General features: G+C 43.2%; 1 protein-coding gene across 1 annotated transcript in view; it reads right to left on the bottom strand.

The window, feature by feature from the left end:
* The window catches only part of Colgalt2 (collagen beta(1-O)galactosyltransferase 2), a 98,019-nt gene that overhangs the window by 15,010 nt on the left and 69,928 nt on the right, over nt 1–13,081 (bottom strand). Inside the window, exons 6-7 of the mRNA XM_048809853.1 lie at nt 11,067–11,186; nt 2,723–2,799 (exon numbers count right to left, since the gene is read on the bottom strand). Coding sequence (XP_048665810.1) covers nt 2,723–2,799; nt 11,067–11,186 — 197 coding nt within the window. The remainder of the gene's footprint in view (nt 1–2,722; nt 2,800–11,066; nt 11,187–13,081) is intronic.

Raw genomic sequence — 13,081 nt, 5'->3', positions numbered from 1 at the left:
TAAATCAGTGGATGTGTAACTGATGTGATTCTGCAATCTGTATATGGGGTAAAAATGGGAGCTCATAACCCACTTGAATCAAAGTGTGAAATATGATATATCAAGAACTATGTAATGTTTTGAACAACCAACAATAAAAATTAAAAAAAATAAAAAAAAAAAAGAAAAGAAAAGAGGGAGCTGAGGGGCTGGAGTTGTGGCTCAGCGGTAGAGCACTTGCCTCGCATGTGTGAGACTCTGTGTTTGATCCTCAGCACCACATAAAAATAAATAAGTGAAATAAAGGTACTGTGTCCAACTACGACTAAAAAATAAATATTAAAAAACGGAAGTTGAGTAAACTCATCTCTCAAAAAATCTCATATGAGTAAAAACTTCTATTTGGGGCTTATAATAAATTTTGCTTTATACTGTGATCAAAATAAAAAAGAAATTATGTCTTATAACCAAGCTTAAGTTTAGAATAAACTGCATTAAGCTTTGGTTCAATGATCATTCTGAATGTAATCATAAATATATTGTCTATTTTACTAGGATCAAAAGCTACATTGAATAAAATTTTAACCTTCCCCTGCAACATATTCTCACTTCTATTTGTTTACAAATCCCTGGGCAAAGAAACTGAGGAGAGCAACATGTTCTCTTAGAAAATTATCCACCTAATGCAGGGCAAAGCAGATTGAGTGCATCATGATTTTTTTATTACCTCCTTTGTTTACTTAGCTGGATAATTATTTTTTATAAAAAATAATTTCTGTGGTGCCTCTATTTGCCTTATTACTTGGGACTTTATAACCTCATGAGTTGTGTTCTTTAATGTTTCATTTTCAACCTGGTGAGAATCACGGTCATGAGCCGTGCTCTATCCCCCAGTTTTACAGACATGGAAAGGAAAGGGCATTTCCTCTTGTACAAGCATGGGGCCACCTGGGCTCGCTCCAGGAAAACAGCAACAGGACAAAACAGGGGAAAAAATGCATTTAAATAGTCCCCTCAAACCAGAGACCTTCAGTCTGGAGGCCTTTAGTCAATAACAGTCCAAGTGCAATAAAGACGTGTCCCTACCGGGGCAAGTGCAATAAAAATGGTGGCCATGAAGGAAAAACAGACTGCTCGCTCGTACTTAGTAAAGAATAAACAGAGAAAAGGGCCGGGCAGCCAAATGGAGCCCAGACACCACTGATGAGGTCACAGGACCAGGACTGAAAAGGCTCTGAAAATACCTTCCCACGTCCCAGCCTCAGGAAAGTAGAGCCTCCGAGTGTGTCACTTCCTGGAGTGGCATTTTCCAGAGGGACCCTAAGAGTGACCCAGTTCTAACACCTTGTCCTGCCAAAAGAGAACCAGAGTGAGATCTTGTTTTGGCCCATTTTATTTGTCCTTATAGAAGGACAGTTTGGGTCCTTACAGAAATGTGATTTTAGGAGGAAAAATGAATTATGTAAAGACACTGGTAAGGGTCACAGGAAAGGAAGGCTCCAGTACCACGCAGAAGCAGGGCCAGCGTGTGAGGTGGAACAAGTTTTTCTGCAGCCCCGGTCATTTTTGAAAACTATCTACAACTGGGTCTAGTCCTATTTCACTACACTTAAATCCATTTCTTCTCATTCTGCCCTCCGTGGAAGTAGCAGAATGTTGCTTCCTCTTTGCATTTGGTATTCATGAAACATTCATTCCCATTCCTGAAGACTAGCTCTGAATCAATTTTATGGAAGAAATCCCAATTCTCGGTGCCAGCAGGAGGACCTACTTTGGGAACACACATGTATGTTACATGTATGTGCACATGTGTACATGTGTGTACATGTTACAGTGCAGTATGGCATTTCCCTCCATTAAGCAGCACAGAGCATGATGTTTGACCAATAAGCATATCCAGAATTCATGGAAGAATCTGTCTCAGTTCGTGGATTTTTGAGAAGCTGTCCCAGCTTCTAGACTCCTCCTGAATGACAGAAGCCATGCAAGAGACTCATGAAGGAGTCAGTGACATGGAGTCACAGTGCTGGCCTTGTCAAGCGTCTTTTGTGCATATTGCCAATAGAGGCACCTCTGTATCTTCTCTTTCTCTCCCTCTCTGTCTCTCTCTCTCCTTCTCTGTCTCTCTCTCTGTTCTTATGGTATTGAACCCAGAGCCTCACTGCTGCACCACTGAGCTGCACACCCCCCTAGTCCTGACTTATTCTTTTCACAGAAGGTTGTTTTGAAGTTCTTGCCTGTGGAAAGGCAGAATTTTAGAACAAGTTTCCTCTCTCCTTCTCTGTCCTCTCAACTCTGTCCTCCAACCTTTTTCCATGGAAGAAGGACAGATGGAAAATAAAGTGTTCCAGAATAGTTTCCACTCACTCATCTATGGCAGAGTGAAGTGAATGTCCTCCTATGGCTAAACCATATGTCCTCTTCACCTTACCCTTGAACCTCGGTAAGACGGTTGATAAAACATGGTGAATTCACTTTCACTACTAGTTACTTCTTTCTGACTGAACGATCAACTCACTTTACCACAGTCCTCCTTTTGGAGGAAGAATGGGGCATAACAAAAACTCAGTACTTTCCCCAAGCCCTCAGCCCCTCAGGCTGGGACATCATCTCTGTCTGGAACAAGCGTGGGAGGGTGGGAAGGTATTTTCAGCCCAGCCTGCTGGCCCTCAGACACACACTCAGCTGTGTTCCAGCATACAAACATTTGCACCCATGCACACACACAGAGACACTTTCCTACCTCATCAAATCCCATCTTGTCTGGATATTTAGGGACAACTGACACAAACTGGGAGGGTTCCATGGGAGGACGGTCAACTGGAAGACACAAGAAACACATGGAGTGCTTTGTTAGGGAAAGGGTCAGAAAACAGAATTCCATCTGCCCACCTGATCACCAGGGCTGGAATCACCCTGGACACCCAGGGCAGGGGACAACCACTCAGCAGTTCTCCAGGAAGCCTGAGGGTCAGGCACTGGTTGTGAGGGCACTTGTGCATATGCAAATTGCAGTATCTGCTCCACATCCCTGAAGACTTACTTTAATTGGGTTTGGAGGCAGGTTAGCATAATGGCCAAGAGAGAGGGTTCTGGAGTCAGATGATCCAGCCAGTGAGGGCCTAGGAGAGTTATGAGACCTCTCTAAGCCTGTTTCTTCACATGCAAAATTGGGATAACAAATGTATCTCTTGCTGGATTGTAAAATTTAAATAGATCTGCATGCAAAGCATGACCACAATAATGTAATAAATTCTCTTAACTATTTTACCTACTGTGGTCCATGGCGAAAGAGCTCAGAAATAGGTTAGTTTTATCCTCCCTGAAGAATGTTCTTTTTCTGTACATTTTTAAAAATTGTCAAAGCCTAGGACTACTTTTATCCCATCCAGGCAGGGGCAGCTACAGGTGTACAGAAGGGCTTTTGTTTTAACTCCATCTCGCCTCAAAGGGCCGGCTCACCTCTCAGGCTGGGTACAGAGATGATGGAAGATTATTGACCCTCAGAAAAGCCTTCTTATATGCTATATGCTTTAATGGTTTAGAGGAAATGGTTGAGAAGGTCTTGAAGATTTTTTGGTCTTGTACAAATTCAAAGCACTAATTTGATTTTTCTTAAAGAGATAAAGAAAATTTGAAATGAGAGCTGATCACTGGGTTGTTTAAAGATCTGTGAGTGATGTCCATCACTACTCTCATCAGCACCCTCTCTCCTCTCTTCTGGGCACATGAAATGAATACACTTTCTTGCCCATGAAGTTAGTCAGGGCCATGTGACTTCCTGAGGAGGTTTGGATGACAGCTGCTTGGCTTGGCTCTCCAAATCCTCCTCCCTGTCCCATCCCAGTGTCACCAGGGATGGCAGCAGCATGTGTTAAGACAGAGAAGGCACAGATCTGCAGAGCCTGGAATGTTCCACACCTGGAGAGAGCTGCCCAGGAAGACAGGAGGACTGCGACTCTGATGAGCAGAAAATGAGCCACCATTGCTTGAAGTCAAAGAGATATGGGCACAGTTTGGCAGCCCAGCACAAGTCCGCCCTTCTTGAGATACTGCGCAAAGGGTCTGATCTGCTTAACTTACCCTTCACCGAGGTACTAAGAGAAACCATGGCCAGTTTCACTTAGGATCAAATCATGTGAAATTCTAGAAGGTAGTGAGACAGCTTTCCTTGGCCAAACACAGGAGTTGGTCTCATCACTTCAAACCTGACCCTGACAGTCACATTTCTGGGGGTCCATGGCAGGTGTATTATTCTTTCCAACAGCAGCTCAGAATAGCTTGATCCTTTCTGCTCCACTACTACTTATCAGTTTCCTTCAAAATCAACATGCAGGGTCCAAATGTACAGGGTTAGGTTTTGAAGAGAAAGAAACTTAATGTTACAACCCCTTCCTATTGGTCATGCTGTGGAAATGGTCTAAGTCTTCCTCCTTGGCCTTAGACCTGAGTTATACTTTATATTACCCTTTCTAGGCGACTAGTTTCCGGTTGGCACTCACTGGCTTCAGGCTGCTTCCAGTCACTTTCTTACCATCAAATATGGGCATCAAATAAGGACATTCACAGGACAAGTATTCCACAAAAGCTGTAAGTGGCTGTTGGGGGAAAAAAAAAAAAAAGAGTGTGCCTGGATTTCATCAATGATGGTGGCACTAAAACCATAGGGAGACACAGGAAATTCCAAAGAATCAGACCTAAGAAACTTACTAAAGGGAGAGCAGGATATGTCTTTGCTGACATCACACTTGAAGGTTAGTAGGTCCCAGCTTTTGTTGTGGTCATTTCTGACTCCATCATTCACAGCTTATTCAACTTGACATTGAATTCCTTCCTGGAAGTAGTGCCTCCTATACCACCACTTAGGACAATGGACTTCACTGGCTTTCGGATAGTTTCAAGATCTAGGACTAAATAATTAGAGCTGCCATTATGGAGATCGTATGGCTCTCTGGGATCTGGGATGCCCTCTTGACATGTATAGTAATCACATTCAGCTAATCTTCACATGTCCTATGTGACAGGTACGAGTCTCTATTTTTACAGTTAAGGAAACAAAAGCTTAAATAACTTGCCCGAGGTCACAGGGCTCATAGAGTTGGTATCTGAACAAAGAAATGACTCTTGCACTTGAGCTCTTAACCCCCACTCCACATTAATCCTTGGTGGCCACAGTTCTATGCTTACAGCTATTCGTTTAGACCAGTCTTGTCTGGAAAAGTACCTCAGAGATCGCACCTGGTCAAATCCTAACACTTCTTTCTAGTTTCTCCTGAACTTCATCCATGCTGTGGTCCTCCCAGCTCGGGGCCTTGACCATATTTTTCAAACATACTCTCAGGCCTGCCTATCCTGACTCATTATGCACACAGTTGTCAAAATAATCTTCCTCAAGTACAAATTTTGTTCTTGGACTTAACAATTACTTAAGTGCTTTATGGTTTAAGTGTTTTCATAGCTACCATGTAATTTTATCTATACTCTTTGGTGGTGGTTGTTTGTTTGTATAGGTAAACAAAGGGAGACCAATACAGATATGAACTTGCCCAAGGTTAGATAGTGAGTGATTAGCAGAGCTGGAACTCAATTTTAGACCATCCAACTTCAGATCCAATAATCTTAGTAAGCTTAATGTGATGATCTGTTGTCTCAAGATTTTGGTACTGAGAATGGGTACCTGAGATTTCTTATTGTTTCATGCTGTGATTTGCAGGAACAGTCTCTGTGCCTCATAATCCATTCACATCTATCCCCTCTACAAGATCTAGCCTCCTGCCAGTCTTCTCCCAAATTCTCCGAACAACTCCTAATGTACTAATTAGGAGCTAGTTACATGTACTAGTTAGTACAGGCAAAGAGGTAGGCACTGTGTTTTTAACAGGTGTTAGTTGTTGTTATAACCCATTCCCACACCACTCAAACCCTTTCGATCTGATCTCTGAGACTGTAGTCTATAAAACTCCCTGAGCATTTCCTTGTACAGACCCTGAGTTCCCTTCCACTGATCTTGCCTGGCAAGACCCTGGGCCCACGTGAGGCAGAACCTCAGGAGGGGAGGTCCCAGCTGGGGAGTGCTGGATCCTCATGAAACCCCATCACCACATACTCAGGATACACTGTGCTGACCAGGTCACTTCAAAGTTACAATGACAGATGCTGAATTGGCAAATGATGCAAATATACTTCTACAGAAAATTTACTCTCCCAGTCTCTGAGAGATCTATTTTATACCTTGAACCTCCTCAAATCTCCAACAGCTCTCTAGCTCATGACTGCACAATTACCAAGAGAATTCAGAGTCAATTAGATCTGCCTTTTTGTTCCACCTCAAATCCACACACGAAATTGCAAGTGCACCTGTGCATTTCACCTTCCCATTTGCGGCAGGGGATGAAGCATCCCTGTGTCTACTTGTGCTGTCTCGAGTTACAGCTCCTTGCTTTCTTAGGCACTTCCACCTTGTGATGATCTCCTCTTTGGCACCATCAAGCTTCCCTTCTATCTTGGACCCTTCTCAGTAGCATACAAACATGCTGTGCTATCCCCACATAACACAACAAATAACACAAAGAAACCAAACCAAAAAGCAAAGCAAAACAAACAACAACGATATACTCTCACCTCCTAGCAGCCCCAACCCATTTCTCTATTCTTATCCGTTATGGTATGGATATGAGGCATTCCCTTAAAGTTCCTGGATTGATGCAAGAATATTCAGAGGGTTAAAATGATTGGATTGTGAGAGCTGTAACACACTCAGCCCATCCTAGTTTGAATGAACTGAGTGGGTGGTAACTGTATGCATAGGGGGCATGACCAGAAGGGGTGGGTCACTGGGGACTTCCCTGGGAGGGCTCAAGTTCCCTATTCTCCCACCTCCTGACCCCACCATGAGCTGAGCAGTGCTCCTCTGCTGGAACCTTCCCTCCTAATGTGCTGCCTCCCTTGGGCCACAGCAATGGAGTGGGCTGTCTATGGACTGAGACCTCGGAAACCCTGAGCCCCCAGTAAACCTTCCCTCCTCTGCGTTGTTCTTGTATTTAGGTGTTTAGGTCACAGCAATGCAAAAGCTGACTAACATGCCACCCCAGAAAGATCCCTGCTTCTCACCTTTCTGTCTTCTCTTTGGCCGGCTCCAGGGGCTCTCATCTCCATCACTGCCCCGAAGAGGCTCCTGTCAAGCTCCACACAACCCTCTACCTTGACAGAACCCATGATCCGTTCTTTGTCCTTTTCCTTGACTGCTCAGCAGCATTTGGCTCTGTCTTGATCACTCCTGAGTTCCTTCCCAGCTTTCTGGCGGTTTGTCTTTCCCACTCCCCCGGGATCTGTCCTTCTTCTATGTTCTTTTACTATAGGAGTGTGCACTGTTTCATGCCTTCAAATTCCTTCCTGTGTTGATGATTCTCGGAAGTCCACCTCTAGATGGAACCTCTTCCCTCGGTCCCAGAGTCACATAGCCAACTACCTTCTGACTTCCCTACATGGGTACCTAGTACATATCTTAAGCTCACATGACCAACACTTCCCTCCCCAAGTCTTTCCCATCTCAGGCCACAACCCTGGAGTCATTCTTCACTCTTTATTTCCTACCTAGACTGCACCCAGGCCTCTAAGTCCGAAGGGCTCTACCACCAAAATATCTTAAATCTGTCTTTTCTCATCATGCAGCTCAGATCTCAGCCAGGATCATCTCCCTCTACCCAGCTCCTCGTTCTCAACCATGCTGGTCTTTTGTCCCTGGAACCCACCAGCTTTCCCCTAACGGCCCTTAGAGGTGCTGTGCTTTCTGCTTGGAACACTGTTCCCCCAAATACTCATGTGGCTGCTTCCTTAATGCCTTGTCTATCTCTCCCAGTTAGAAGATAAGTTCCTCAGTAGCGAGACTTCTGCCTGATTTGTTCACTGCTGTATAAACCCCAGAATCTTGAGCAGTTATGGACTCAAGTATGTGCCAAATAGATACTTACAGCTTTTTAAAAATTATTTTTATTTATTTTTTTACTTGTTGATAAACCTTTATTTTATGTATATACTGTGCTGAGAACCGAACCCAGTGCCTCACACATGCCAGACAAGTGAGCTGCCACTGAGCCACAGCCACAGCAGATACTTATAGTTTGACCTGGTCTTCCAAAACTTTCACTGGCCCTATAGGACAGGCTTTCTGCCTCAACAATTAAGACATGGCCATCTTTCAAGCTTTATTTCCTTCTACTGTTTTAAGTCAACTTTTCCAGAGGAAATGCTTTGGCTGATCACTGTTCCCTGTGCCCTGAGGGTCCTCACTATATTCCTCATTCTCAACCATATTCCTGTTTAAATGCCATGCTCCTATCCAAGCTCAGCTTAAGAACCACCAGGAGCCAGCGTAAAGGTTCACACCTGTAATCCCAGTGGCTGGGTTATGCATTACAGTTTTGGATTCCATATTTGTTCACAAAAAAATGCACGTTCTAATGCTCCAATGAGTGTAGTCTAATAACACTGCCAGCAGCCGTTTTCGCTGCCCATTTGGTTCCAAACACTGTGCAAAGTGCTTTCAATGTTTAGTTCATCTTTCCTTAGAGGAGAACACTTGATAGGTATGATTTCATCATTACCAACATTTTATTCACCACCTTGGGTCTTTGGCCCATATTTCTGCATGAAACCCTCAAAGCTTTGTTTCCCAATCATCTTATTATTCCAATTATGTTCTATATTTTAAAATTCAGAATGTGAAATTTCAACAAAAGCAAAACCAGAGAAAGTAACTACAAGAATTAAATAAAATGGCCAGGTGTGGTGGCACATGCCTTTAATTACAATGACTTGGTAGGCTGAGGCAGGAAGATCGCAAGTTCAAAGCTAGCCTTAGCAACTTAGCAAGGCCCTAAGCAACTTAGCAAGACCCTTTATCAAAATAAAAAATAAAAAGGGCTGAGGATGTGGATCAGTGGTTAAGTGCCCCTAGGTTAAATCCCTGGTACTGAAAAAAAAAAATGAAATAAAATGTCATATATAAAATGCTTAGCATTAGAGTTGGCACATGTAGGGAGAGCAATAACAAAAGCTATACTTTATAGGTTCTTCTTAAATAAATTCTACCTGGCGAGAAAAGGAATTCTGTGTCATTAAAATTCCTGTTGGCAAAGTTCCTATTTCTGTGTACTGAAATTTCTCAGCTCAGTCATGTGGGTGAGAACAAGAGAACGTGAGGTCTGGCCAGCCCCTCTCTGAGCTGACATCTCGGGAGTCAAGGCTGGCAGCCATGAAACAGGATGACCAGGGGCAGCACTTTACCAAGTGCTAAGTGAAGCTACACTTCATTATTTCATTGGGTTGAAACATACCATTTTATTTGCTCCTTTCAACCCTGCATGGTGTTATTATCCTCCCTTCAAAGACAAGGGAACTAAAGCTCTGAGAAATGGATTCTCCCTGCATAAGTGACAGAGTCTGGGTTCAACAGTTTGATTCCTCTAGCTTCAGGGTCAGTGCACTGACTACTTAGTCTTCATTCATTTGCTCATTCATACGTTCACTCGTCTGATTGTACATTCAGCAAATATTTGTTTGGTACCAAGTGTGTACCATGCTCTGTGCTAGATACTTTGGATATAAGACAATGAGATTTCCACCCTTGTGTTCTAGGGCTTGAAACACAGGGAAAGAGGCAGAAACAGTACGTAATAGAGAAATTCACAAACCAGATTCCTAAAGACATACCGTCACAATGAACCAATCCTTGTTCTATCATTCATTCAGTAATCCTTTAAGTATTCAACAAATACTTACTCATGTCTATGAGGGATGGGCGATATGCCAGGTCCTAAAATACGATAAAAAGGAATTTGTCCTATGAGAGCAGGGGAGTAGGAAACAGATTTTCACTAGCAACTCAATGGACCTAAAAATAAACTCGTGGGTTTTTCCTTTTAAAATTCTCTTATTCTAAATGCCTTATTTCATTTAAAATTCCTAAAAATCATCCCACTCAGGCCTTGGAAGTTTTCTTTTTGCTCATCCACCTACACTCAGCTCTTGGCTAAGACCTTTCACATCTATGTCCTAATTTCTCCTTCTCTGTTCCTTCCTCTCCATTGCCCACTGCCACGGCTCCAGATTAGATCCTCACCATCTTCTGCCCAGTTTTCCATTCAATGTACAAAGTGGTCTTTTTGCCTCTGGTCTGAGAGCAGCACTCATTGCCACCCATGCTCCATTCATAACTTCTCTTACACTAGAGGGACCTTCCTAAATCCAGATTTCAACCTGAAACTTCTAACCTCAGATCCCTTAGAAAGCTCCCCTCCTTTCAGGAAAAGTCCAAACCCCTTCTAAATCATCAGTGGCCCCCCGGGCGGAGCTCCTGACCACTTTCCAGCCTCACTTCCCAGTGTGACTCCCAACCTCCTCCACAACTCCCATGTCCACGTTCTAAGGTCCAGTGACGAATAACAGAAGATGGCTTTGGGAAGCCATTCCCAGCATCCTCCCTGGGACTTGGGGCACCAGCTACTTTCTCCTTTGGCCACCACTGTACATCACACAGTAAATTTGACTACTGATTTTTGAGCTTACCAATTCCAACATCTTGCTAGACCCAGAGACAATGATAATATGTGTTTAAAGAAAACAGATTTGGAGACAGCAGGACCAATTTAATGCTCAATCTGTCATCTGTTTAGTAGAATGATTTAGGGCACTAATATATAATGATGAATCTTCCTCCAAACCCTGGGAACTCCCCTTATCTCCACTTGATAACTAAGGCGATTACTTGCCTAAAGTCATACAATTGGAAAACAGCCAAGTTAGGATTTAAACTCATTCCACAAACCACTATGATAGCGCTTACTATGTGTGAAAAGTATTTCCTTGGATACCTCGCTCACTCGCTCCATCAGGACAGGAAGCTCCTGAGGACAAAGACCTTGTCACATTCGTATTTCACATTAGGAAAAGTTCAAGAATGAATGAAAAGATGGCTATCCATGTTTCAGCCAAGGCAGACCAAGGACCACGAAACTCGAGGCCTGAAAGACGTTTGGTCACCGCGGCAACGAAACAAAGGCCACTGGCCCAGCTTCTGCGTCACTTACTCATGGCTTCTATCTGCACGTGGATGAGGTTCTCGATGTCCTCCTGCAGGGTCTGGTGGGCCTTCAAGGGGATGGGCAGGTAGCCATAGTGCTCTCTGTTGCAGAGGTACATCTGGATACCTGAGGGTCCAAGAGAGGGACAAAGTCACCCGGTAAGAAAACACACGTCTTAGCGTCAGCTGCGGAAAAGGAGACCGGATTGGGCTGACACTGAGTTTGACACTGAAACTGACCAAGGGGTTGTTTCGGGTACTGCCTGTAGACCTCAAAAATGTTCTTTTATTAAAAAAGCAAAACACAGCATTGGGGGCTCATTAAAAAACCCTGGGCCATTCTTCAGCTCAGAGGAAATTGATTTTTCTCTCTGAGAAAAAGCACACTCATGGTCTGAAATGAACACCGAAGGCATGAAGGGATCAAAAGGGAGGCAAAGAATTCCCATTCCAGAAAGCAGAGTGGAACACTGTAATCCATCGACAGGAAATAACAAGAAAATGAGGAATGAAATCCATATTTGATATGAAAGCAAACAGGAAAATCCTGTAAGGCAGGCAGATTATTAAAGCTAAATCTATGCATACAAAAAGTGAAAAAATAGAAAATAAATTTTAAATTCTCCATGATTCTCCTTGGTTCTATTTCCTCCCTTAGCAGGCATGGATTTGGAGTCAACCGATAGGCATGAAACTTCCAAAAGAAGTTCATAAGGGACGAAAGAGTTCCTGCACTTCGAGTCCTTTTAAAAACGTGCAATGTGACAATCCAGCAATACGTCAGATCCCTTTCCTCCTCAACACTGGTCTTCACAGTCCTAGCTGGTGAATTATAGGAGCATAAAGCACCTGTGTTCAACCAGACAGACAGGAATCCAGGAATCAAGATGATCCAGCAGTGGATACTCCTGGCTAATTAAAAGATTGTTTAGTTAAAAGGATGAGTCTGCCAAGCTCTGGTCCATGAGCCTAAACTTCTGATTTGTTAATTGCTACAATCATCAATGTTTTCCTAAGAATTATCTGCATAGTGACTTCTCTATTTTGTGTTATTAAAATTCCTACCAGTCAGCTGTATCACCTACCAAGTCAGATGAAGCTGCCTCAAGGCATTAACAGAGAAGAACTGAGAAGAACAGGGCCTTTCTCCTCCACCTTTACTGAATCTGGTTCCAGTCAGGGCTAGTCCACCAAGAACTGTCACTTCTTTTGCTTTCTCCAAGGGAACTCACTAGCTCTGCTGTTTGCCCACATGAATGCTTCTGGGGAACATCAAACCAAAAGTCACCTTCTGTAAATCCTGATCAATTCAGGAAGCAGAAGAAAAAGACTTAATATTTAGGTTGCCTTTCTACCTTAATTAGGCAGACCATTTTACCATTGAACTTTCCAAAGCTTCCGTCAAAAGGGGCTATGATACCTTGCCAAGCTATTCACCAAGTGTCAATGTTCAAGAAAGGCATTTCATACATGTGAGGTCTCAAAATATTTACTTCCCATCTCAATTTCTCAGAAAGTTACTGGATGATGTGGAAAGAAGAATAGAGGTAAGTAGAGGAGGAAGACAAGAAGAAGGAGGAGGACTTCAACCCATAAGAAAGAAGACTTCAGACACAACCAGGGGAATCAGTGTACAAGAGAAATGGGTCCCACAGAGATGACTGTGACACCTCTCAGGTTACAGTGTACCGGAGGACTCCAGGAAAGACACATCTTCACAGACATGCAAAAGGGCAACAGCTGATGAATCTGAACACTCTGAGTTTGAGAAAATGAGTGATTAATTTTTTATTATATTAGTAATAATAAAACTAAGGAGAGAGAAAGAGAGAAGCAATTATTCATTTAGATAAAGGACAACTAGCCATAGTCTGCAAATGCCTGAGCTTGAAGTTATGCTCCTGTGATTACAACAACAGAAACACTGGCCAACTAGAATCACATTGAGAGGACAGGAAATGAGAAGGATGTGTTTGTATGTGGAGGGCACAGGACAGCAAAGAGCCAACTCCCTTATCTTCT

This window comes from Marmota marmota, unplaced genomic scaffold (assembly GCF_001458135.2).
Source record: "Marmota marmota marmota unplaced genomic scaffold, marMar, whole genome shotgun sequence".
Classification (NCBI taxonomy): Eukaryota; Metazoa; Chordata; class Mammalia; order Rodentia; family Sciuridae; genus Marmota; species Marmota marmota.
The sequence above is the reverse complement of the archived record's forward strand: the minus strand, read 5'-3'. Positions and strand labels throughout refer to the sequence as shown.